The 25,902-nt window shown below is 42.3% G+C and overlaps 1 protein-coding gene across 1 annotated transcript in view; it reads right to left on the reverse strand.

The window, feature by feature from the left end:
- Nucleotides 1-25,902, reverse strand: part of rftn1b (raftlin, lipid raft linker 1b) — a 108,335-nt gene that overhangs the window by 25,005 nt on the left and 57,428 nt on the right. Inside the window, exons 4-6 of the mRNA XM_019279111.2 lie at nt 21,281-21,389; nt 15,135-15,624; nt 7,958-8,161 (exon numbers count right to left, since the gene is read on the reverse strand). Of these exons, the coding sequence (XP_019134656.2) occupies nt 7,958-8,161; nt 15,135-15,624; nt 21,281-21,389 (803 nt within the window). The remainder of the gene's footprint in view (nt 1-7,957; nt 8,162-15,134; nt 15,625-21,280; nt 21,390-25,902) is intronic.

Raw genomic sequence — 25,902 nt, forward strand, 5'->3', positions numbered from 1 at the left:
AGGTCTCTGGCTGCACATATCAAGTCAGTTTGGAAGCTGTTTGTTCCTGATATTCATGGACATGTTCACAAACCTGCTGTTGTACATCGATTTCTAGCACACAGTGTTATCTTGAACGAGAAAACAGCAGAGAGAGAGAGCGAGATGTCAGTCTGACTTCACGATAAGTGAAGTTCAGGACTGCCGGATTCTTTTCATATCGATTCATCTACAGATTATTTTATGAGTTAATTGTTTTGTCTATAAAACTTCAGAAAAAATGCTCACCATTTAGGGTGAGAAGCAGAAAATTGACACATTTGAGAAGCTAGAATGACCAAACATTATCAAGATTATCAAAAATGATTACCAAAATAGTATCTTATTAATATTCTGTTGACATCATCTAATGGTTGCAGCTCAACAATTAAAGTTTCGAAGCATTCAGCAGCTAAAACACTGTTATGGTCCTTATCTATTTTGAGCATTAGTGTCATGGTTCTGCTTGTTTTGCTCTTTGGTTCTGGCTCTCTACTTTCCTCCTCCTGTTTCCGTTTCTCTCTCTGACAGTGTGTCTCCGGCTGTACTGGTCTCAGTAACAAGGTGCACCTGTACCAGATTATCCCGTATCTGCATCTGTTGCAGTCGGTAATGTGCCGTACCTCTGACTTCTATACTTTTTGAACTTCTACTGATCGACCATTACTCTTAGCAGAGTGCGCAGTTCTCCATTGTGCTTTTCTTTGTTAAGCCGGTGTTCTGCTCGCCTTACTTCACCTGCGATGTTAGCCAGCCTGTAGTTAATCCTCGTAAAATAAACTCCTTAAGACTGCACTGGCTTTCGTCCTCTGCATTGTTGGGTCCAAACACAAAACCAAAAAAAGTAACAATTACTAACTGTTGGACTAACTGACCCACTTAAAGATCATCTGGATTCGATCTTATCTCATCAGGACACTCTGCAAAGCATCATCAGACGTTTGGTTGGTATCTGCCTGTGGAAAAATCACCACTGCACACACTGTGAGCCAAAACCAGTAGGGTGGTGCAAGGGAGATGCAGTTAATCGGTGACTAAATTGGCCAAAGGTGTGAATGGTTGTTTGTCCGTGTGTCAGCCTTGTGATGGACTTGTCCAGGGTGTACCACGTCTCTTACCCAGTGCCAACTGGGATAGGCTCCAGCCTCCATGGCCCTAATGAGGATAAGTATGCAGATAAGGAATACTTAATGCATAATGCATAATTAAGTAGCTGTCTCACTTGTCTGACAGTACTTATTGTATTATCTGCACCTCGTCTGTGGCTCATGTTGATTTCATAATGTCATAGTTTTGAGTTTGTTTGTGTTTTCTGTTTTATTTTGTAGTTCCACTTCCTGTCTTGTTTCCCGCCCTTTTTTGATTTTGCACCTGCCCCTGATTTGTTTTACCTGTGTCTGATTTGTCCTGTCTTATTTAGTTCCTGTGTATCCTTTGTTTTTTGGTCTGTCCGTTCATGGTTTCATGTTGTTTTTGGTTTCTTGTGTTCATGTGTTTGTGGTATCTGGCTCTGTTTCTGTTTCTTATGCTTCTGGATTATTTGCCTGTTTCTCTGAGTTTTTTCTTTGTGTTGTTTTTTGGTTATTAAAATGAGTTTTTGTTAGGCACATCTGCCTTGGAGAATTGGAGGCATAAATTAAGTATGCCCACTTCTCCAGGCAGCACTACATCACTGGCTAAAACTACGAGCAGAAATCTGCCTGGTCTGCAGACTCAAAGTCAGTTTTTCCTACTGTGCATTAGAAATTCAATGTTTTCTGTCAAAAAATGAAGCGTGCTTAGCAATTTATTGGAGAAGTAACAATTTGGAGCTTGTTGATCAACAGTGGAGAATAATTTGATGCCACAGTTGTCAGATTTGAGAAGTTTCATTGACTTTTTTAAAATTATATTGTTGGTGTAACTGGCTCAACATAGGAATCAACTGTAAAAACCAGCTGTGGGTTACAAAGACGACTTAAAAGTCAGATATTCAGTTTCAGAGTTCCTTGATGAATGTAAAACCATCCATTAAGTGGTTTGACCGATGTCCACTCGATTTATTCAGATTCTAATTCATATTTGTATCTATATACATTTTAACTTATCATTTATTAAGTGGAATCACATCAAGCCTTCATGATGATGCGTGCATTTAAGTCCATCAACTTTCAGAGTATATATACTGTATGTGTTCAAGTCCAGCTGACGACTGCTGAGCTGGAAGGTGACCCTGCCCCGGGTCATGTCTGCTGACATGATTTAAACATGTGTGCCAGGCGCTGCCTCAGAGAGCTGCAGACAGGCCGCTGACAGCTTATCTATATTTCAAACAGGACGAGTAGACATCCAGAGAGAGGGACGAGGGTGTCTGATGTGTGTGTGTGTGTGTGTGTGTGTGTGTGTGTGTGTGTGTGGAGATTGGATGTGGCTCTTCCCTGTGGAGCCAAAGGTTTGGCAGCTGGTACCTGTGGGTTACCAGGCAGACTTCAGCTGGTAGGGAAGGGAACAGAGGATGGACAGCATGATGAGTGGATAGGAGTGTTTGTAAATGCATAGTACTTTTGCTTTGACCTAAATACAGAAGACACAGTGGTGGCTGCTCTAAGTTACAGCTGATATGACCTTAATTTTAGAGTTGAAATATCGGGGTGAGAAATTGACTTTCCTACAGCTGTGGAGAGAATTCATCCTCCGTTCACCTTGAGAGTTAGGCACACATATTTTTACATTTTTATGATGTTTTCCTGATGAATATATTTTTGTGATCATCCCCAGAAGACTATTAGTGTAAAACGTGCCACCACGCAAGCTGCTAGCCGGACTGTTGGAGGTAGAATAGCAGATCCAGTGTCCAACCATCAGGAGAAATCTGTTGCTCAAAAACACGGCACTTCAGCATCAGTACTATTTACACTGTGGCGTTGATGTATAACAAAGGGATTAAACCAGTGCTCGTGAGAATCTCAACATAGGTCACCTTTTCCATTATTTATTAATTTTTTTGCAGTGAAGTGAGAACTCGGCTGGCATCCACTTGAGCCGCACGACTGCGAACATGATCTATTTTTCTGTCCTAACAAGTTCGTGTGACCGCTTAGCCGACCTAATGACCTGCAGCGAATCCTGCAGCCGACTGTGCCTCGAGTTCAAACACCTGAGTGCATTTGTTGGATTCTCGTACGGACAAATTCACTGAACAGAGAAGAAAACCAATTAGCTGACTGCATTGAGTTGAACACAGCCACACAAAGTCTTGTGACTTGCAAAAGGTGAAAAGGAGGCATGCTGTGCTGTCAAAACTGATATACACATAAACTGCACCCGCGTAGAAACCGCGCGCACGCGCTTCTAAATCCACCTCTCGTCAACTTTTGTCTCAGAGAAACGCTTGCACATCACTTCCCTTCCCTGAATTTCTTTTCATAGTTTAAAAAAAAACCTTATTGGAATTTCATATCCCCTCCTCTCTCCTCTCTCCTCTCCCACTCTCCTTTTTCTTCTTCCACCATTGGCTTTGCCCAAATTTAGAAACCAGTGAGGGCTCACTGTCATGCATATGAATAGCTGCAATGTCTCACAACCGGGGCCAGAAATCCTCCATTGTGGCTCTGGAGATAGCTTAAACTATAGAAGTCACAAAGGCAAACTCCCCGTCAACGGTAAACAAACTCAACCCCACACACTGCTGCCAACTCCGGGGAGCGTCAACCAATGTGAAGTCTGCATGCACGTGTGTGTTAATGTGCATCTTTGTAGGTATATGAAGGCCTGTGTGTGTGTGTGTTTGAATCTTTAATGCATGTCTTATGACAGCGGGGCCTCCGTGCAGTTTAGGATCTGTAAATTCAATTCAATATCACTATAATATCCAGCTTTGTGACTCAGGCGAGGTCTCCACTCGCTGCAAATAATGCTGCCACACCAGACAGGACTTTCACTGCCTAAGCGATCTGTCACACACACACACACACAAAAATATACACACACATATGCAAACAATGCCCCCTGATGCTTTCTCATCCAGCTTCACCATGGAAACCCATCTTTAGAAGGAGCGCAGGGACACGGTGTGTTTTTGTGTGTGTTTGTGCGTACGTGTGTGTCCCTCTGGATCAGGGCAAACAGCTGACTGTCAGAGACAATAAAAAGGTAGCACGGTGTTTAGTGAAAGGCCAGAGTCGCAGGCTGACATGCAGGGATGCAAATCATTCATGAACTCGAGATCAACCATCAGCGATACAAATGACAACAACAAAGCCTCGTATTTTTCAAAGTGACGTTACGTTTTCTCAAGAAATGTCAAGTAACCTTCGTCAGTTTTTGCAAGTTAACAGGTTTAGAAAGTCTAAAATGTTCCAAAAGGTGAATAAATCTTATTAATCATGCTAATTAATCTTATTAAAGTGTCATGGTGAGATATTCTATGCCGGTATTGGCTGTTTTTTAAAGTTAATAATGGATATTGGCCAGTGAGTCACATTATCAATTGCTTATTTGCCCCCCTATGATTAAGGTATGCAGCTCCTTGAAGGCTCTCAAGCTGATTATAAATTATGGCACTATTTGGACTTTAAGCATAAGAGAGCTCAGAGCTGCATGGATAATTAATTCAATCAGTTAATGAATCGTAGTAATGATTAATGTCAGGTGGTGAGCGCTGTTGACTCGCAGCACAACAGTGTTGAAATATCTACATTATTATTTGAGTATGTTGTATTTTCATAGATGCCAAATTGTTTTTTTTATAATCTGTTTCAGATTACACAGCAGTACAGCTGCTTAAAACTTTCCAATCAGGCATGTTTTGCAGGATTTTAATCTGAAAGTCTCAAACTAGGACCAGCATCCTCTTTCATCTGTCATTTGCCTTTGAGCAAGGCCCTTAGTAATAATTAAGTAATAAGCACTAAACTCAGGTCCAATAAAGATATTCATCCATCATATGTGGAGACATTTAAAAACTATAAATGTGAACCTTGTGGTGATGCTACACAAAACATCAGGGGATCAGTGTTAGGATTTACCCTCTTGGCACCATTTATCTATGTCAGATATTTCAATCTGGACCAAAGTTGTTGACTAGCCAATCAACCGTCAGACCGACATTGGACTTTATAATAATAAATAGGCAGCGTCATAACAAATACTGTCAAAAAGATATTAGCAGAACAGATAAGAGTAGACAGAAAAATAGGTCAGGAGAAGGTCAGCCTTTGAAAAAAGCACAATTACACTCATTAGACTGCACGTGTTTCTGTCAGCACATGAAAGCTGAAGCACGCTGGTTTCTCTGTATGAGAAAAACAAGGCTGTCACTGTCACTGCCATCTCCCATCCAACTGCATGTGTCTGTCGGTGTCAGTCCATGTCCTTTAACGTGCTGTTTTGCTGTCATACGTGTCCTTGATGTTTATGAGGTTGAGCTGGTCTCCTTGCATGGCGTCGGGCGCCTCATCACATATTCAGAAACTCATCTCAAAGAAGTTGCTAAATATGGAAACGGCAGGATTGGATACTGATTCTAAACCCGAGCTGTGCATGGCTGTTTGATGTAATTAGCTGCTAACAACAAACGGGATGCCGCTTTGATGTCATACTGCCAGCTGCTCTCAAGAGACCAAAAATCCTGCAAAGTAACAGCGTTCACCTCTGTAAAGTTGTCCGTTTTCTAAAAGAGGTTGAGCTTAAAGCTGTGAGCTGAATTCGGTCCTATAAGTCAGCGAAGGCAGCTGATCTGCTTTCTATCCTACCCGGTGATCTCACTGTTCAAGAGATGCATATCTTAGCAGTGCATGAAAAATGCAAAATATGTTCGAGGACCCTAATAGGCAGAAGAAAATCGAATCATAATAAAACACTTCATTACTTCATTCTCAGGACATAAAATATGCAAGGAGGCACTAATTTGTTATCAGGTTCACTTTCCCCGATTAATGAATTATGACTCTTATTTACTCTGGCTGGCTTATTTCTCCGGTGTCAGAGCGAAGCACAGAGCCGCCGGGGTCTGATGGAAGAGGAAAACCCAAACAGGAAACAGTTTAAAAGGGGAAAAGCGAACAGCTCCATGAACTCAAGCTTCTAAAGAATCTTAAAGAAGGAATCATCGTGACTCCATCCTTCTATCATTGCTGTGTCTTAGTTTTATTTAAAAGTTAGAGTGCTAACATTTAGCTTGTGCAGTCAGTGGACGTGCCATTGTGGATGACGCAGCCATGCATTGGATGTTCCCTTCGTCCAACCTCATAGCAACTGAGAACCTGTGCATCCTTATTGGTGCATATTGTGGGTCACAATGCCAACATGCTCACATGGTTACATGGTATTGTTAAACAAATGTAATGGTTGCCATGCCATCTTAGTTTAGTGTCTTAGCTGATGGGAGTATCATGTATACAGCATGGATGTCCATATTTCATGGTGATTTTTCCAATAGTTGTTGGGGAATTTTATTTCAAAACCACAAATCAATCTTAATGTGGCGCAACAGGAAACAATGCTTTGTTCAAGTCCCTCTTGTAGATGTTGACCTGCTCGTGACAAGTCAGTATGATCCATCCTCTGGTGACCATAGAAATGTCTGTAGAAGATTTCATGGCAATCAATCCAACAATTGTTGAGATATTTCAATCTGGACCAGTACAGTCAACTGATCAACCACCAGGACAACATTAGCCATCATCCCTAGAGACATGTTATTAACTTGACCGTGCAAGATGGTTTGTTAAACAGAACCAGAGCAGCCACCATTGTTGTTTATGAGTGAACAGTCACTTCTTACACATGTCACATTAAAACCGCGAACCACCAAGCCTTGCAACATGAGAATCCTATTAGTCGTGTTTCTGACCACCAGATGAACTTCAATATCCGCTTGATTTCAAGCTTTACTTTGATCCACAAACTCCTCCAGAAGAACATCTGGGCTGTAAGGTGCTAGCTGCGCAGCACATTCACTTTTACACAAAATACATTGAACTATTCACGGCAGTAGCTCAGTCCATTGGAACCTGTCTTGGGATCCGGAGGGTGGCTGGCACAACTCCAGCATGGACCAAAAGTATGAAGGGTGGACAAGTAGCTGGGGAGGGGCCAGTTCACGAGCAAAGTACCTAACTCCTAACTGCTACAAGGAGAACTATGTATGTAAAAACCTGAGTCAAAGCTAGGGATCATAAAGTTTCTATTCTGTTTAACGGATAACATCCACCAGCTTGTTGGAAATAGCTGGCTACAGTTTTATATATGAGCTGTACACTCTGTGTTAACCTGAATGAAACACTACATTAAATTACAGGTATTTTGAAGTTAATATTGATGGAGCCTGACATTTGAAACATATGATATGCCACAGCTTCTCATCCAGTGTATGTTTATAATACAACATCCTGCACTATTGCAGCACTTGCTGACGCTGATGGAGGAAGCATCAGAGCGATAAACAATTGTTATTCAAATATGTTCTGATTGTTTGCTGGTGGAAAATGAATGCCAGCCAATGCATAATTAATGACACACAGGCCAAGGTGCACCATTATCTGTCCTCAGCTTTTTATTTTATGGAGGTTAACGTAAATTAGCTGGCTTGCTATCTGCTCGATGTTGACATTTTCACTGGTAATGTTGTGAAGTGGAGAAAAAATTGTCAATTTGGGAACCTTTCTGAGTTTTAATAACTGTAATAATCTGAGGTCTGGAGAGCATGTGAAGTCTGGAGAACAATAAACAAAGGTGAGGCTCTTTTAAAAAATATTTAAATGGATAAAACAATACTGTGTTATTTGTATTGTTTGTACATTACAAACCTCTCATTCCAATGTTTGATTATGCATGAGATCTAACCTAAAAACAGCATGTGTGGGTATTAAAACCGCAGTTTTATTCTCCTGAGAGATTTCCTCCCACGTCTCTTTCCTGGGAAACCTTGTGTGTTGTGCAGCGAGTCAAGCCAGCTCACCGTTCATGTTGCCCAGGTGGAAGTATCCATCGACCAGTGAGGCTCCGTTATTGAAGTGCTGGGTCATGTGATCCAACCAGTTGGCCTCCACGCCTTTGACTCCCTCGTCACAGTTTTGAACCCTCAGCGGCACCTTGACGGTGTAGTACTTCACCTGGCCCTCCCGGACCGGCGGGTGGTTGTACAAAGCGAGCAGCTCGACCCCTGTTGAGACATGACACCCATCCATTGATTCATCTCAGTCAGGGTTGTGATAGTACAGATGTAGTCTCTGTGGAAGTCCTGCTTTTTTTACTGCATGATTATCGAACTACTGCTGTAACATTGGCGACAATCCAAAATGTAATTTGGCTCCGTCTGTTGGAGCACTTTCCCTCCCTTTCAGCTGCCAGAAGTTATTACAAATGGTCCGGTAAACGGTTGGCTGAAAGACAGCAGAGTTTAAAGTTTGGATCAAAATATATAACTTTTGTTGCAACGGAAACAAGTTATGACAGGATGCAGGAAATGACCCCTTCTTCACGATCGTTAAGGACGTCCTACTTTGGGAGAATTTTCAACAGTAACCAGACAACCACACTGTGAGCAATTTCGTAATAATCAATTGGAAGTACAATTTATTTCCTATCAGACAAGCAAACAGGGAAACTCCAGCCAATGTGTGGACAGTCAACAAGGTTCTTGGCCAAGAAAAGTTGGCCACAATGTTTATGGTCATCAGCTGTCACCAGCAAATAACAATTTGTGTGCTTTTTTTCCAACGAATTTGGTTTCCCTGTCCTTAAAAAATGGGCTACTGTTGGAGATAAAATACAAGATGGATGACGTTAAAAACCAGCTCATTAAAGCGTATGGCATTAATGGGTCCTTGGAAATAATTCCAAGGGCTGAGCTCAAGAAAAATGGGCATTAACGAGGAAATTAGTACACCAAAACTTGGATACCAGGAGCGAAAATACAAGAAAGTAGCTGAGACCTTCCAATAAATCTGACCTTGACTTATCCGTTGTGTAATGGTGTGATTTAATTTTGATGTTTCCTTTTGCTACTGTAGCGTTAATTATAAACTTGACTTTTACTTAGTTAACTTAGTTTTGGACATCTTTAATGTCCACCTCAACATGGACCAACAATGTGATACCTGATACATATCACTCCAACATAAACACTCACTTATATTAAAGTCAAGGTGTACCATAAAATATAGTTCCTGTTCTGAATTTAGAAATGGAATACAAATACTCATGAGCAATTAAATTAAACCAATTCTCTCACTAAATGAGAAAAATGAGATGATCTATAAAATGAATCTTCAGAAAATGAGTCTCATCTTACACTACCTTTGTCACAAAACCTTCTCTTATATAATGATTATACAATTATATGTAAACACACTGTATTAGTTTAACAGCGGGTGTGGAGTTTCAGAGAATCTGATTATATAACTCGTGAAACCGGACCTCTTTATTTTTAGGACTTTCTGTATAATTCTGCATCTGCTTTACATTAATTTCTGCTGTCTTGTAAGTCCACGCGGGCAGGACAATTTTGTATGCAAGGCGCTATAATAAAAACTTCAACATCATTATCATATCATGAACAAAAGTTCCACCTGGCAGGTTCAAAATAGACAAGAAATGAAAAAGTAATACTAGATGAGATTTGTGTTGCCCCGAGCTGGACACACAAATAGGCTGAAAATCCTTTCCAAGGATGCTGCCGCCGCCTCCTCCTTCTCCTTCTTTCAACAACAAACGTGAAGTGAATCAAAAGCAAGTCATATTCATGCTGTACCTCCATCCTAATATTCCTTTTAATGTTCTCTAGAAGTGATGTTACTCTGCTGATGCAGAACTTAAAAAGGACCATTTCATTGTAACTGAGTTAATTCATAGTATAACCTTGAATAATGCATTAAAAGCTCTGCAGCTAGCTGTTGTTTACATCAAGCAGAAATATACATAATGCAGCGGGCCTCGTCTCATCAGGAGGGAGAAACGCTCTTAGGAATTTGCCCACAGTACGTATGTCACTGCTCCTCTCTCATATCGTGCTGAATCAAAGTGGAAAGAGTTTTATTTGTTGTGATGTGAGCGAGTGAAATATTTGCTCTGCTTAGCTTTGAAAAACAACAAAAAACACAAAAGATGTGAGCAGGGTTCGAATCAGGCAGAACGAAATTCAAATCAAGCCTGGTAACGTTTTTCTTTCCAATGCAAATGTTAGACTGTCATTCCCCGAGTGAACCAGATGGATGAGCAGAATGTGTGGCGTTGCCACCTACCCGTCCACCCACTCACACACACACACACACGCACACACACTGACATGGGGTGGTGGTGGTGGTGGTGGAGTCATGGCTCAGTCGCCTTGGTTCTTCTGTCTGTCCATCCGTCCAGCAGACACCCCGGAAACATGAATCATTTATAACCGTCTCTTGTCTGGCTCGTCTGACCGATGTGACAGCTGGCCACCAAATTCCCCAAATCTTGTCGTTTGTCAAAGTTGAATCACGGCAGAATATTCACACACCCTCCCGCCGTCCTCCCCATGTTACCCATGTTACAATAGGGACAATATGGCAAACAAATCTTGGACATTGCACAACAATGAAATGACTCAGACTTGCCAAAATGACACTGTTTCCTCACTGTGAATGATTTTTGCAGCTATCTGTATCATGTAAACGGACTTACAGTTTATCTTCGATGATGCATCACTATAGCATGTCCCATGAATCCTTTCTGGAAGTCAGGCAGGTCAAGAAAAATCAAAAACTCTGCTCTTATTTTCTGTAATCACAGTGTAATTAGATTAATAACAGCATATTCAACTTGATGATTCCAGCGATGGGACTTCTTCTGGACACATTTGTTCCATGTATAACGCCCTGACATAAAATAACAGCCATTAGTGAGAAACCTGCAGCTCGGCTTCAGAGTTTTCTGTATAATAGCTGAGAGTTTTCCACGTGTTACACTTCGTTGCAGTCTAATTGCGCCATGATTATGGTACCAAAGCGACTGTAATTGGTGCAGAGGGGATGGTAGCTCATTTTCTAACCTTTATGTGGTCAGGAAAGACTTTCTGAGTCTGTAAACATCTTTTCAGCAGCGTTCTGTTCATCGGAGATATAGTGGAGCATCAGAGGGATTAAGTGCCTTGCCTAAGGGGAACCTTAGCAGGGCAAAACAGGGCGGGGGAAGGGCGATAAGAGGACACTATCTTCTGATAGTTAGGTATAAAACACCTGTCTCGCTGGTGTCTGACACTCTGGACTGCAGGATAATAATAATAATAAGTCAAACTGGAGCCGTGTCTTCATCTGTCATATCATTATTTTGATAGAAATCCAGTCGACTCGCAGTTTGTCAGTCAAATCGATGCCTTTTTTTTTTTGACTTTTTACGTCGTTGTACAAAGAGCACGCTGAGTGACAGGATGGCAGGCTGTAAACACTCACAAAACCAGTCTTGTCACAAAATGACTGCAAAACTAATTATGATGTAAACGGAAAAAAGGGTGAGGTGAAAGGAAGGCTGCGCGGCGCGGGGCGGCGGTCAACAGAATTATAGATCAGAATTCATAAAATGTCACTATTATAGTTCAGTAATTTTTTTATTATATAGTGCCAAATCATAACAGAAGTTGTCTCATGACACTGTCCATATAGAGCTGTAACTCTTTACATCATTTACAGTGACTCAACACTTCCTACCATGAGCAAGCACTTGGCGACAGTGGCAAGGAAAAAACTTCCTTTAAGAGGCAGAAACCTTGTTCTTGGTCTGTTCCTAGTTGATTCTTAGTGAAGGATAGCCAGGACTCAAACCAGTGATCCTTGTTCACCAAGACAAGCTTGAGATACTATAAGTATCTTTTATTTCCTTTGAGAAGAGCAGAGACTTTATAGTTAGGAAGAACAAACACCTAAGTGATCTTTGAACATCAGAAACTCCATTAGTAACCGACATGGATCTTTTAAAACAAACCTTGCCAAGCTTGCCACTCCTCCTGTTCTCTTCAGCTACATTACTGTAAAATAGAAATAAACCTTTCAGAGCAGAACTCAGCTGGAGAGGTGATAATCAACCAAGAAACAGTTATTTTCTTTTAGGCTGTATAACAAGATCGAGATTTGAAAGCCAAAAATATCATCATTTAGCAAACTAATTGGTCCTAATCAATAACTTTATTAATGTTTCAGAGGATTATTATGGTCTTTTTAGTACTGTAGGCCAGTAAAGTCTTATATAACGTCCCAATAATTTGACACAACGATACGCAAGCATATCTATAAATATGACACACACGGAGGAGTATGATTAAGTCCTTTGAACCTAATCGCTCCAGTTCATCACCTCAGCAGACGACCTCTTAGCCTTTCAGAATAAAGTCTGTGTATCTAACCTGACTCTTGTTGTCAGTGGCAGCCCGGCTAACAAGAAAACGAGCGCGTGGATGTCATTAAGACGTTGAAAGCACGTTTGCTTCAAAGGTAGCCCGTCGGCAGCCCGTCTGTCCAAATGACAAGGTCGGGCGGTGGCACTAACCCTGCAATGATCTTAGCAGCGTGGCCTCCCAACGTGACATCTCATCTCGTTTGAATGTCTCGTACTATAATCTGAGAAGTTGGACACTGATCTCATCAGAGGAAAGATGTGAAGGATAAAAGCAAGAGGCTGAAAAGACTTCAGCACATCGACTAAGATGCTGCAAATTTCAGACCTATGATAAAGCTCTTTAGGTTTTAAGCTACTCAAACATAAGTATAAATTATGCTTTAGCAGCAGATGTCGGAAAAGAAGTAAAATATGGTATAGTATAAATGTTTCCTCGGTATGCTCGTGAAAAGATTAAGATTTGATTTCCTACAAATCATTTCTGCTCACATGCATCACTTGTATCCGAATGTAATTTAAAGGACGCAGGCTTGTCTTATCCAGACAGCTGTCACTTCCATGTTAGACTTTTCCATTTTCTCTTCCCCCAGAATCCCTTCCTTTCAAACCATCCAATCGTTTGAGCCGCCAAACGCACAGGCTCAGTTTCTATCCAGAGCTCCAGTCTCAGGGATGGAGATCCTCTTCCCCACTGTAAGCCACAGACTTTCGCCAGCTCCACTGCCAACACTATCACGGCGCTCACCTCAAGATCTGAGGATTAGCGAGGACAAGCCAGCAGTAGCCGAGACTCTTGGTCCTCCTCGGCAGACTGGGCATTAGTAGAGAGAGACATGGTAGCTTGGCAGGCTTTCCTACCACCCCGGCTGGCTGCTACACTGGCGCTGCTGGCGTTGTCGCAGAGATTCAGAGGGGGATGAAGGTGGGGGTAGAGGGAGAGAGCTGTGAAGCTGAGGGAGGTAGAGGACGAGGCTGTGGGGGATTATCTCGCTGCAAAATGCACTGCAGGGAGGCCCAGATGGACCAGTGGGCTGTGGTCTGCTGCGATGCCAAGAGTGTGTTACCGCACACATATGAAGACAAAGACGCCGAGCACAAAGTACGTGCACACATTCATTATTCAACACCTTATATTGAGTGCTTTGAACCTAATCGTCTTGCACACTGTACATACAAATATACACTGACGCTCACACGTTAACACTCCCCCTGGGACGTGTATCTAATGCACAGTTCGCACATTGCCACTGACGCATATCACAAATAGGTTCAGCGAGAGGAAGAGGAGGCGAGACTGGGGAGGGTGACAGTGGTGGGTGTCTCCATCTGTCAATTTCGAAATGCTCAAATAAAGCCCAAACTATAAACGTCTGTGCTAATTTCAACACCATTCCCGCAGAAAAAAAGAGGGGTACGTGAATAACTAAAAGAGGTGTAGCTACGTATGTCTCCACTTTCTGGGTAGACGGGAGTGCGAGCCGTGAAATGTGCAGTTTTTTTTTTTTCTTCCGATAAAACCCGGCGAAGACTGTTGCGGCGGATTTCACAGGCGCCCCACTTCATCGGCTAAGTGCGAGTGTGAATTTGTATGCGCCACGGCTATAAGACGATTCCTTTTGTGTAACGGATAGAGCAGAGGATTATATCCCAAAGCAGCACATTGTTGTGTAACATTGAGGCAATCGCAGGAAATGACACCTCCGCAGTTGCCAAGTGGTTCAAGAGGGATGCACGGCGCCTTGCTGTTCTTCGGCTAAACAGCCAAAAAAAAAGGTATGACTTCAAATGAAACCATGACACAAAGTTACGCTGATATGTAGACAGATTCTGTCTGAAGATCAGAGGCTGTCTCTTTAAATTTATCTCTGTGAATATGACAGACAAGAAGCTGCAATTCACACCGATTGTCTGGTCCAGGATTTGACTGCTCTGGGACTAGTTGACGTTACACATTTGCTGATAAATACTAACTAACATTCATCCAATGCCCATCAACAATGCAGAAACCAGTCAACATTGGGCCTGTTGTGGGTGCAGCCGTTGCGGCCTTTTCACAGTTTGAAGTTTTGACCTTTAATTATCTTAATTATCATCCCTCATTAGGCCTTTCTGTGTAATTTGTAAAGATAGCTGTGTGGCAGGTCCCGTGTTGTTTGGACTGAAGAGTCTTGTCGAGTTTTAAAGCTTTGTAAAGTTTTGAAATTGTGACCTTTTAATCACGGACACCCCACCGGACCAATTAGCGTATTTTCCTTTAATGTATTTACTCACTCACCTCCGATGATATAAAGCCTTGAAATATTTTTTTTTAAACCTGTATTTTGAGATATCGACCCGTGAGAATTCTTTGCCTCGTGCACGGGTGGTGAACAGAAATTTGTTTGGAGAGCTCTCTGAAAAATAATATTTCAATTTAGACAGCAACATCTGCTCGCGTAAACAGTGTCCCTGTTTCTCTGGATGATACACTTTCAAATGTGTTTATATGACAAATTTCTTTGGTCTAAGTTTGGCAAAAAATTGGACCAGCTGTGGAGTAAAATGAAGAAACACAAAAATAAAAATCCCAAAGCTTCAGGTGCCATGTCCATAAAGGTATATTAATGTTTGTTCATTACCTAGAGCAGAAATCATCCAATAAAAACTTGATTATGACAAAATTAGTCAGTATCTCATCACCTACTCCTGCGACCACTTTGTCCTTTCCCTCATATTCGCAGCATGTAAGAGCTTTTCTGTTTGAGTTTATGACAGAAACCATAGAGACCACTCACCATCGCCCCTCCGCAGGCGGTATCTCGGCCTCTCCTTTGTGTCTCTGCCACTGTCTTTGTTGTTATTGTGACAAGGCGAGTCCTCCTCCGTCAGCTCCTCGCTATGCTCCAGATCTCCCTCAGATATTGGAGACGCCGCAGGCGAGACCTTGTCCGGGCTGCCCTCCACCCCGGTCCCTGAATGGTTCCCAGTGTTCTCACTTTGATTCTTCTTCTCGTCACACGGTGCTCGTTCCCCGGCCTCGCACGCAGCTTCCTCATTGCCCTCTTTGTCCCCAGGGTCAGCCCGAGCTCCTGGTTCTGCATGGCTTTTGGGGCTCGAGGGGTTCGAGGGGCTGCAGCTGCCTAGCGAACCGAGCACAGAGCTGGGGCTGGAGTGCAGGGAAAGAGAAGGGGTGTCTGGTTCTCTGATCCTGGTGCACGGGGCACCATAGGGTTCCTGGACAAATCCAATAAACATCACCCCCTGGTCAGCAGCATCCTGGATCTGCTGTTGGGATCATGAACAAAAAGAATATGTTAGAAAAATGCTACAAGTACTGGTGATACTTTGAACTCACTGATTTTGATTTGATTAGAGTTTGACTGCACTATTTTGATAACTGATTAATCATTTCAGTCATTTTTAAGAAAAATACAGAACATTATGTGCCTCCGGCCTCTCAGCCGTGAGAATGTGCTGCTTTTCTTTGTCATACACGATAGCAAATCGACTATCTTTGGGTTTGGACTGTAGCTTGGACAAAACAAGTGATCTGAAGATACCATTTTTTTCCACTATTGATTTGCTGAGAAAGTGACCAGCAGGCTTAAAATAATCGTTAGCCGCAGCCCTGGACTTGATTGCATTGACTGTTGGAGATCTTGGATGTGGAGCTGTTGTTGCAGGCATTATTTTTTTTAGGTTCAGAACATCAGCAAAAAGCCCAAAAACGTATATTGAGGATGCAAAATAAGAACAACACATGAAGCAGAACATATACAGGAAGCTATTTCTCGAGAGAGATCTCAAACTGAAACTTTCAAAATTAGTTTGACATCAATTATGTAGAAATGGAATTGGTTTTCCCACAATACTTTTCAGGGAGTCCCCTGCATCTGTTGGATCTTTGTTTTTTGTTTTTTTACCCCCCTATGTTCCTTCCCAGCAACTTCTCCAATCACACAGATGTTGATTAGATTGGAGCGACCGCAACCCCAGTCAGGCACGCGCCACGTCCCAAATCCAAGAGCTCTCACTTTCCTTTTTTTTTGTTCTCCTTCGTCTGTCTTATTGTCATCTGGCATTTTACGTCAATATTGGGATTGTGCCACGGAGCGAGATTGAAACGTTAACTGTCAGAGAATGTTAATGATGCCATTCTCCATTTGTGTCCCCTCCCCTCCACCAACCAACCAACCAACCACCCCCCATCTCCAAGCCACGGCGGTGCCTGCCTCTATCTCGAGCCACAGTGAGAGAAGAGAATAAAAATCAAATCAGATGTGCAGGTTATTCACTATGAAATTAAATTGGAAAACAGTCACATTGTTTCCAGCCATATTGTTTAATATCAGTGAACGCTCGCCGGGTGCTTCCACATCATATCTCATACCAATATGTTGAAATGGAATTGCTGAAATAAAAGGGAGCAACTGTTGTATCTCATTTAATGGTAATGCAGGCAGTCAGAGAGAGAGAGATGAATGGCTTTGACTGTCTAATGTTGGTTCAGTTGATAGCAACATTCATTTGAATAGAGAGCTGTAATGATCAAATTTATTCTTAGTACCATTATTATTGTCATTATCATTTAATCAAATCCCTTGTTTGACAAAGTACAAGCATTCAGATTAGATTTCTGTTTCTGGAGACATCTTGCCAGCAGTCCAGCATCATAAGAGAGAGATTGCAGAAAAAACACAAACACACAGAGAGTGTATTCGAGAGAGAAAATGATGATAAATCATAATTCATGTGAGTGCAAAGTCAAATGTGCTGCTGATTTGTCTTTCAGAAGAATTAAATGTTAAATAAACAGCAGGAGAGTCTAGTGCTGTAATGACTAGTTAGATTAATCGATTAGCTGACCCGAAGAAAATTGATTGACGTCATGTGCTGGTTCTTAAATAAGAGGATTTCTTATTTCTTATTATTGTCTCATTGATTGAATATTTAAAGATACCAAATATGTTCAAACATGTAGTACAAAAATAACCCGCAATAAACGAAATCCGCGAAGTAAGTTTTACAATTATTATACATGTTTTAAGGCCGTAAAACCCCTAACCTCACACTTTTATACACCTTTTTACACGCATTTTGTACAGTACTTCCTTAATCAGGACGCAGAACACAATGCGCGTGTTAAAAAAAAGCATGCAAAATTACACTAAAAAAATCAGCGAAAGAGCCAGTCCGCGAAAAGTGAACCGCGATATAGCGAGGGACAACTGTATATCAAAAAAATATGGCTGAATGTGTTAAAATTAGAAATGTTGGTGTTTTGCAGTTAATGTTGACATGAATGATGAAAAATAAAGAGATCATTAAAATGACTGCACTTTATTCTGAAGGGCACCTGAATATCCAGTATGTACCAGATCACTTAAGTGTCACAGGATTGAGCTTCTTGTTTAGTGTTTCCTGTTTTATTTTGTAATTCTCCCCTCTCTGTGTCTTGTGTGACTTTACTTCTAGCCTTCCTGTGTTTCCCAGCACCTCGTCATCACACCTTCTCTTATTTTTTATGTGTTCTTTGCTTTCCTTTGTCAGGTCATACCGTGTATGTATATCCTGTCCTGTATTCTGTCTCTAGTCTGTTCTTCAGTTCTGTTTTCGGTTCTTCAGTCCTGCGTTGTTTCAGTGTTTGTGCTTCTCCTTGTGTTCCTGCTACTGCATCCTGGCTTATTTGGACTTCTGTTGGACTTCCCACCCACCGTATGCTATTTTGTGTCTTCCTACCTATTCTGTAAGTCATTAGAGTTACCATTGTAACCTTCCTGTCTGCATTTGGGTCCACGTTCCTGAACTAAACATCACATAAAGAACAGAAATGTCAACTTTCAGGACATCACCAACGTCAATAGAATTTATCTTCTGGAGGAAATAAATGTCCGACATTTAACTGCAATCCATCCAGTTATTGTTGAGATATGTCAGTCTGGACCAAAGCGGTGGATCAACATTGCCTTCCCGGAGCCATTGTGCTCTGGCTAATGATGCACAGGACATGTGATGCAATGATGCAGTCACGAAAGTATACAAACATACAGCTTCAATTAAAAGCTGGAACAAGATGATACAGATAATGTATCACTGTCAGATTTGAATTGTTTGTTAGCTGCAGCCCTTCAAAAGTCATTGGATGTGCTGTAATATACTTTCTGTATTAACAATACAGAATGAATGGAGGATGAAAATGAACTTCTTAATCTAAATGAAGAGACAAGCTGCCCTGGCTCAGGAACCACCTCGGGTCAAGGAAATGAGGTTTCGAGGTCAAGAAGGAAACTTATGCATCACATAATTTCTCTTCATTAACCGAAATGATGCCGAGCACAAACTTGATGAAAAAAATATTCCGGGAGCAGCTTCCCTTCATTCTGCCACCAGAATATCAACAGCCTGCAGTGAAAAACCCATTTCAATTTTGACTTGAGACCACATTTCCTATTTCCCCACCGTAAGTTATTAAAGTGGCACTAGGAGGAGGTGTCTGAAGGTCAAGATGAAAACCCCCGGAGAGAGAGATTGAAGGAAGGCGGAGAGAGAGAGAGAGCGAGGGGGAGAGATGACAGAGAGAGAGGCAGAGGGATAACGACAGAGATTGAGACAGTGAGCAGGAGAAATGAAAGAAAATGACAGAAAAAAAAAGGATATGAAGAGAAAACAGAAAGAAACTGAATCCGAGGGAGAGGAATGGACTTCTCTGCTCACTCCTCCACCACTCATCCATGTCCACTTCCCTTTTAATAGATTTCTAGCATGGCCTCCTCCTCCTCCTCCTCCTCCTCCTCCTCCCTCCTCCTCCTCCTCCTCCTCCAGCAGGCCTGTAGCGGCTCAGTATTTTAAACTGATAATCATCAGTAATGAGGTCCTACAGGACTGCGGTTGCATGACTAATCGAAGGGCAAAATGTACAGAAAAGTTCAGGAGCCGGGCTTCAAAGTCCCGACAACAGGTCGGTAATATACAGATTAGGCAGAGAGAGGTTGAATCAAGATGACGCAGCAGAACCGGGCTCAAAGAGAGCCGGGCGTGCACATATATATCATCTGAAGTGGCATTTCAAACAGGCTTTCCACAGCAGTGCATTCATAACAGTGACATGCGCCACAGAGCCAATTCATTATCAGATCAGTGGATGTGATTTCAGCTTTCTGGCTGCCGTTAGCTGCTTTCATCCCCTCTGTTGGAAACGCAGAAATGTTAAGCTATTTGGTTTGCTAATTAACTTTAGCCTTGAACCATTAAGGAAATACAGCTTTTAGTGTATTACATAAATACATTCAGGCACTGGGAAGCATTGCAGTGCGAGCGAAATGTGCTGTATTTTCCAAACGCCACGTCGTACAAATCCTGTTGGCCGTGTGATGTCTGCGAGACAGATTCAGAAAAACATTATGGATTTGAAGAGAGAGACTCATGGATAAAAATAACAACTGAATGAAAAGAATACATGGTAAAAACTTCACAACTGTTAGAGCTTTTTGCTCAAGTAGTTAAATATATTTTTTTAGGCACTTCCAGGAACTTTATTTCTTCTCCACGTCATTTCAGATGAGAATATTCTTTTTACTGCGCTATATTTCTTTGTTTGCTCCAAAGTTACTTTGAAAATAAAAGATTTAAAATGTAAAATGGTAAAATATGATGCATGCATAAAATAGAGATAAGACTTAGATCTACCCGGACAAGATACAACATAAAAATCCTGTTTAACATTATACTGAATCATATATATATATTTATATAGTGAGTTCTTCACACGTCCAAAGTTACCAAGACTTGACCCGGGACCTTTGTCCACATCTAATCAGATCTGGTCCTGTATTGCAGAGTGAGTGTCTGCGTGTGTGTAAATATGAATAACACTCAAGTGTATCTGAACAGACCTGCTAGCAGCTTGCAGTGCATTATGATTGTAATTATAGCCGGGGAAAAACGTGTTCTTTTGAGGTGAGATGGAGAGAGTGAACTGTGAAATGTGGCTTCATATTCAATGTGTTTCTGCTCTTTTTTGACCACTGCTGCTTGTTACTTGGTGGTTTGTTGGAGATCTATTTTATTAGAATATTTTACAGAGAGGTATCGCTCCTTTCACTTAAGTAAAATACGAGTACGTCTTCTACCGCTGACACTTCCAGTCACGTCTTTTCCTGTGGATTCAAACAGGTTTTCCACAAGATTTTTTTGGATTGGGTGAAGACTTGTCAAGAGCTCCAATCTGAATATTTCTTCCACTGTTCATCCCAGTTACCAAGACGATACAGTTTCTCACCTCTTGCTGCGCTGCCTTAAGTTTTTAAGGAAGTATATAGTTGCTCCGTTGGTCACTTTCAAGCAGAAACTGTTTGGAAAATGTTGAATGCTGAAGTTAATAATAATCTACCACACGCACATGTCTTGCAGCAGCAGTGGAAGCCTGTCAAAATGTCTCATGTTAGAGAAGTGGCAATAAAAAAGTTGTACTAATTCATACCTGACATCTCCTGAAACACACACACTTCACCACCACTACCCCTTACAGTAGGCTTTCTTGTTATTTTTTAAAGTGGCAATTACATAAAAAAAATAAAAAAAATCCTTGTCACTCCTCCAACGTGTTGTTCTTTATTGGCAACCGTGCTCCGAGCGTGCAGTGACAAGCTGCTGTTAAAAGCCTTCAGCCTGACAGCAGCGTGGTTCAGTCATGTGGTTGATTCACAGAAGTACAGCTGTAAACATACAAACATTGTGTTCTGTGACACGCTGAACAGAGTCATGTTTCGTCGCGGGCTGAGGTTTTATTCTGGTGAGTTTTTTCCCCGCTATGTCTGTTTTGGATCTCTGACTATATAAAAACCAACACGATGCATTCATGCCTCCCTATCTCTCCCTCCCTGCATCCCAGATGGTCACATCTGACAAAACCTTCAGGTTGGCATTCGTAAAGCAGCCCTACCTTCTTGACGTAGCCCTGGATGAGCTCTGGGGTGGGCACCTGCTCGGCAGACAGACACTCCTCCAGCTGTAGTTTGTACGTTGGGCAGACTGACTGGCTCCTTTCCGCCCTGCAGGCACCACAGTAGGGGAGAAAGAGAGAAAGAGAGAGAGTTTCAATCTTGCAACAGGCCAGCCTGCTGAACAAACGCTCACGATACACAAGGGTGCCCATGCATTCACACGCGTGCACGCCATAGCCTAAATTTTCTAAAATTACAGTCATAAAACATTCACAAACAGGGTGCTTTAGAGACCCGGACGTCAAATTTATAACACAAAAATAACCCCTTATCAACAAATTACTCCGCATCAAGAAGCTTTGTTAATGTTATTGTTGCCCTGTGGGAGGCGGGAGAGAAAAATACAATAAAACACTTGAGTGAGACAAAGATCCACATGGATGAAAGAAAACACACGGGGAGCACAGTAAGCAGGAAATTCAATGCAAATCTCCCCTCGCCCTGCCCTCCGGGGGCCATATCAGTATTTTGAGCAGAGAGAATCTATTTTTATGGTGTTGTATTTTCCTTTTCTGTCCTCTGGAGGAAATCCCAGAGCTGGCCCCGAGGAGACTAATGCCCCAGCTTCCATCTCCCTGCTTCTCATCCTGTTGACAAGGGGAAGAAACCCTGCACGCCCTTTTCCTCAGCGTGCAACAGAGTCCATGCGTACATACAGTACATGTCTATGTGTGTGTGTGTGTGCTGTGTGTGTGTCCACTCTGCAAGAGCTATGGCTTTACACGGACACCTGATGTGTGAGAGGATAAAAGATGCATGTGTGCATGCTGGTGTGTGTGTTAAAGGCTGAGCTTTCAGCTTCCCAGTTCATGCAAAGACTCCCTCTGACTGCACTTACATGTCCCAGCCTCCTTGTGTGTGTGCGTGTTGCTAATGCTTTATCACTGTGATTTTCTGTCATGCTGGATGCAGAATGAGCAGTTTAATATATCAACTATTATTAGTCGGAAATTTTAAGAGTTTAAAGTTTTCTGTTTTGCAACCAGGTAAGAAATAGCTCAGGGCATACCTTCCCTTTTTACATTTTGGTGTTTGTACATAATAAACAAAGAAGATATAACTACTGGACAGAGCTCAGACAGAGCTCAGACAGAGCCCTCCCCCCCTTTTCCAGTCTTTGTGCTGAGCAAAACTAAGCAACTGTTGGCTCCGGCCTTTAGATTTACTGTAGCATAGATATTAAAGTCAGTCTTCTTATCAACCACTCAGCAGGAAAACAGATAAACTATTCCTTCAGTGTTAAAAAAACACTGTCAATTAAAGTTAAGACACTTGCAAAAAGCAGTTAAAAGGTTGAAACGTTTAGTCCCTACAGTGGGACTGCTCAAAATCCCCAAATGTTGGTCACTACACTTCCCATAACGCATCTTTCTTTCACCCTCAAAATGCCAAGCGGCAACCTCCGCATCTTTCTTTCACCCTCAAAATGCCAAGCGGCAACCTCCGTGGCCACGAAATGAAGCCAATGTGCCAAAAACTGCAGTTCCTCAAACGTCCACTTGAGGCTGGCTCCAGAAGTGAGTCAGTCTCCATAAGTCCCCATGTTCAAATGTCCAACTTCACAGCAGAAATAAACATGTTTACAGCCTGGTACAAAAAACAGTTTTGGTCTCTGTAGCTAATTTCCCCGTTCATGACAACTGTACTGAGGGTGAATTTATATACAACTCACCTGTTCAGGTTATATTAAGGCTTAAAGTTATGAAGAATTAAGAGATTGGCCACTTTGACTGACATTAAAGGGCATCAATTAGCACGCCTCCACTTTGCGCTTCACGTCACGGATAGGACGTCCATTCTATGGCAAATACTTTTAAACTTCAACCTCCCAGTTTGTCATACAGACTTTCTATTATCTAGATACAGGAATAAGTAGAATAATTTTCACAGGCTTGACAAGGCTTGACAAAGGCTGTGCATTACTACCTGTGACTCATAAATTCACTTTCACAGAAGTTAGAGGAGTGCCCCTTTAAAGTTTGCCCGAGCTGTCAGAGTTTCTACACACACAAAAAAGACACGAGCCTGTCCGACTATATTCACCAGGAACCTGAGATCAAGATGCTCCTCTTCTGCCCAGTGGAAATATGACTACATTTTACTTTGCATGTCATTTCTGTCTGAGTAAATGTTGCTCGCTGACATCTTCACAAGCCAAAGTGAAAGTACTCTTGTGTGTTTTTCGCACACACAAACCAGTTTAAAAATCACTTTACATTAAGGCCTCTAAGTCTCTGTTAGACTTCACAGCATAACCAGTGGGCAAAAAACCCACAGTCATCACACTTCTGTCACTGTCACCCGTCGCTATGTATCTGTCGCTGCACACAGTAGAGCAGAAACTGGGCCGACTTACTTGTTAAACACAAACTTCACGCGCTCTGTGAAACATTCATTACAACGAGCTGAGAGCCAGCTCTCGTTTTTTTCGCAGCGTCATAAGGTTCAAAGGCACAATGATGCAGAAGCCTGGCGGCGCTGTCAAAAGAGGTGGAAGTATCCCCACGTTGGGTGTGACATAAAGAAAAATCAACCGGCTTGGTTGTGCTTTAGGCAGAGGGAACAAAACAGAGACAAAGAGAGAAATACACACAGCCAGAGTAGTCTATACGGTGTCGTTGAAAACCCATTTATTCCACTTGCACTCATGCGAGATGTTTTGGCAACACTGTACTGAGAGATCTGCAGGTGCCCCGCTGTGCTGCACATTAAGAAGCAGCTCCAAATAATGAAATGAAATGTATTAACATTAAAGCTGCACTACATCTTTGAGAATCCATCAATTAAATAAAAAATGATTCAGTCGTTCTGAGAGATTTGAAGCTTGAATTTTGTTTCATTTTGTGCTGTTTTGCACAGAGAAGCCATCGCTGTGTTTTTAGGTGATGAATAACTCATTTTTTGGGGGGAAAAACAGAATGAATGGATGGAAACTTCTACAGGCAGAGCGTGAGAGAGAGAGTGAGAGAGAGAGGTGGGTGAGAACAACAATTCAAACAGTGCACTCAGTCCTGGAGGGAGGCCTCGGGTTAAAAATAGCAGCTGCATCACCTGCAGTCCATCTTCTCTGTGCGAAACGGTGACTTTTCATGCAGCGTGCAGCACCGGCTGTCAACCTCTGAGGTCTCGTGTGGTTAGACGGGTGTCAAATGCCTGCCTGCCTACCGGGAGCTCCCTCCTGGGCTAATACACCTGCTAACCCAAACCCCCCTCCCACCCTTGTGCGCCCACAGATGGGTCACATGCTTTGTTTCGCCGTAGAACATCTTGTGTTGGACTAATCACTCCCACCGGACACGAACGTTCACATGGTAACTAATTGCGTATTACCTGTTAATGGCTTGCTGTGGGATTTGTTTTAGCAGTGTACTGGCTATATCATTTGTAAATGTGCGGTTTCCAATTACGCCGCGCTCACCGAGGTATGAAAAGGAGATTGTGTTGACGTGTTATTGTTTTTTTCAGAGGAAATCAAACTGTAAAAGAATCTCTACAAACCTCAAAGCTTTTTCAGAACAACCCGTGAGCTCGCTCGTAATTATGAACGCCACCATTTGTAGCAGTAAGTACTCATCTCATGGGTGTTTACATTCATGGAGTTGTATATGTGGTGCTCTTTTCATTTGTCTGCTCAGCCATAAATACTGATAACAGCCACAACTTCCAGGGATGCAGACGTGTTAGCACTTCAGTTAGACTTAAGGTATGAAGTAGTATTGGACTTAATTCCAAAGTTTTGGCCTGTTGGAATCAGTGAACATTAAACAAAATGCAAATCCAAAAGGTTAGGTTTAGGGTAGGCTCCCTGAGAAGGCATCCCAAAGTATCTTAGAGTTGCAGGCCTTGAACCCAAGTGGTTAGAAGTGTAAACCCAGAGCTAGAAGGAGTTGGGAAATGGGACTGCATTTCGACCAAAACCTTGCCTGTCTAGGCTTAACCCTGGTGTGCACACAGAGCTAGAAGGAGTTGGGAAATCCCGTACCCAACTGGGCGCGTCTTTATCGTGGCTGCAATGCTGTTTTGGTCCATTCTCCACGCGGCTTCATAACCCACAGAGATAGTTTTAGATGCATTTTGCCCGGTAGACCGGTAGGTATTGATATTTATGTGCTTCTACCCATGAGAATATATGCTACATACTTTCCCTTTTGGCTGTTTTTTATGATTGGAAGTTAGCATTGGGTGTTTTATTTTGAAAATCTACAGGATTCTTTATGCTTGTTTCTGTGTCTGACTTTGGTCCAGCTCGATCTGCCCTGTGCTGCTTGACACGACTCGTCTCGGTGTCTGTCAAAAATAGAACAGTCGCGTATTCTCCGCGGAGCCGAGTGGAGAGCAGCTTCTGGCGCTTCTGGTGGGGGTCACAAACGGCCACGTTCAGCTCCGGTGCACCCGGAAAAACCCGTCGCAGACGTGCCCGATGGAATCCAGCAGCTAGCGGGTCTGTGAGGCCGTGCTCACAAAGAGACAAAGCTGATATGCTGATGTTTAGCAGTTATAACACAAAGTACAGCTGAGGCTGATGGTTCAGGATGAAAAATCAAAGTCATTAGGATGCATC

Source organism: Larimichthys crocea, chromosome XIII, assembly GCF_000972845.2.
Source record: "Larimichthys crocea isolate SSNF chromosome XIII, L_crocea_2.0, whole genome shotgun sequence".
Taxonomy (NCBI): Eukaryota; Metazoa; Chordata; class Actinopteri; family Sciaenidae; genus Larimichthys; species Larimichthys crocea.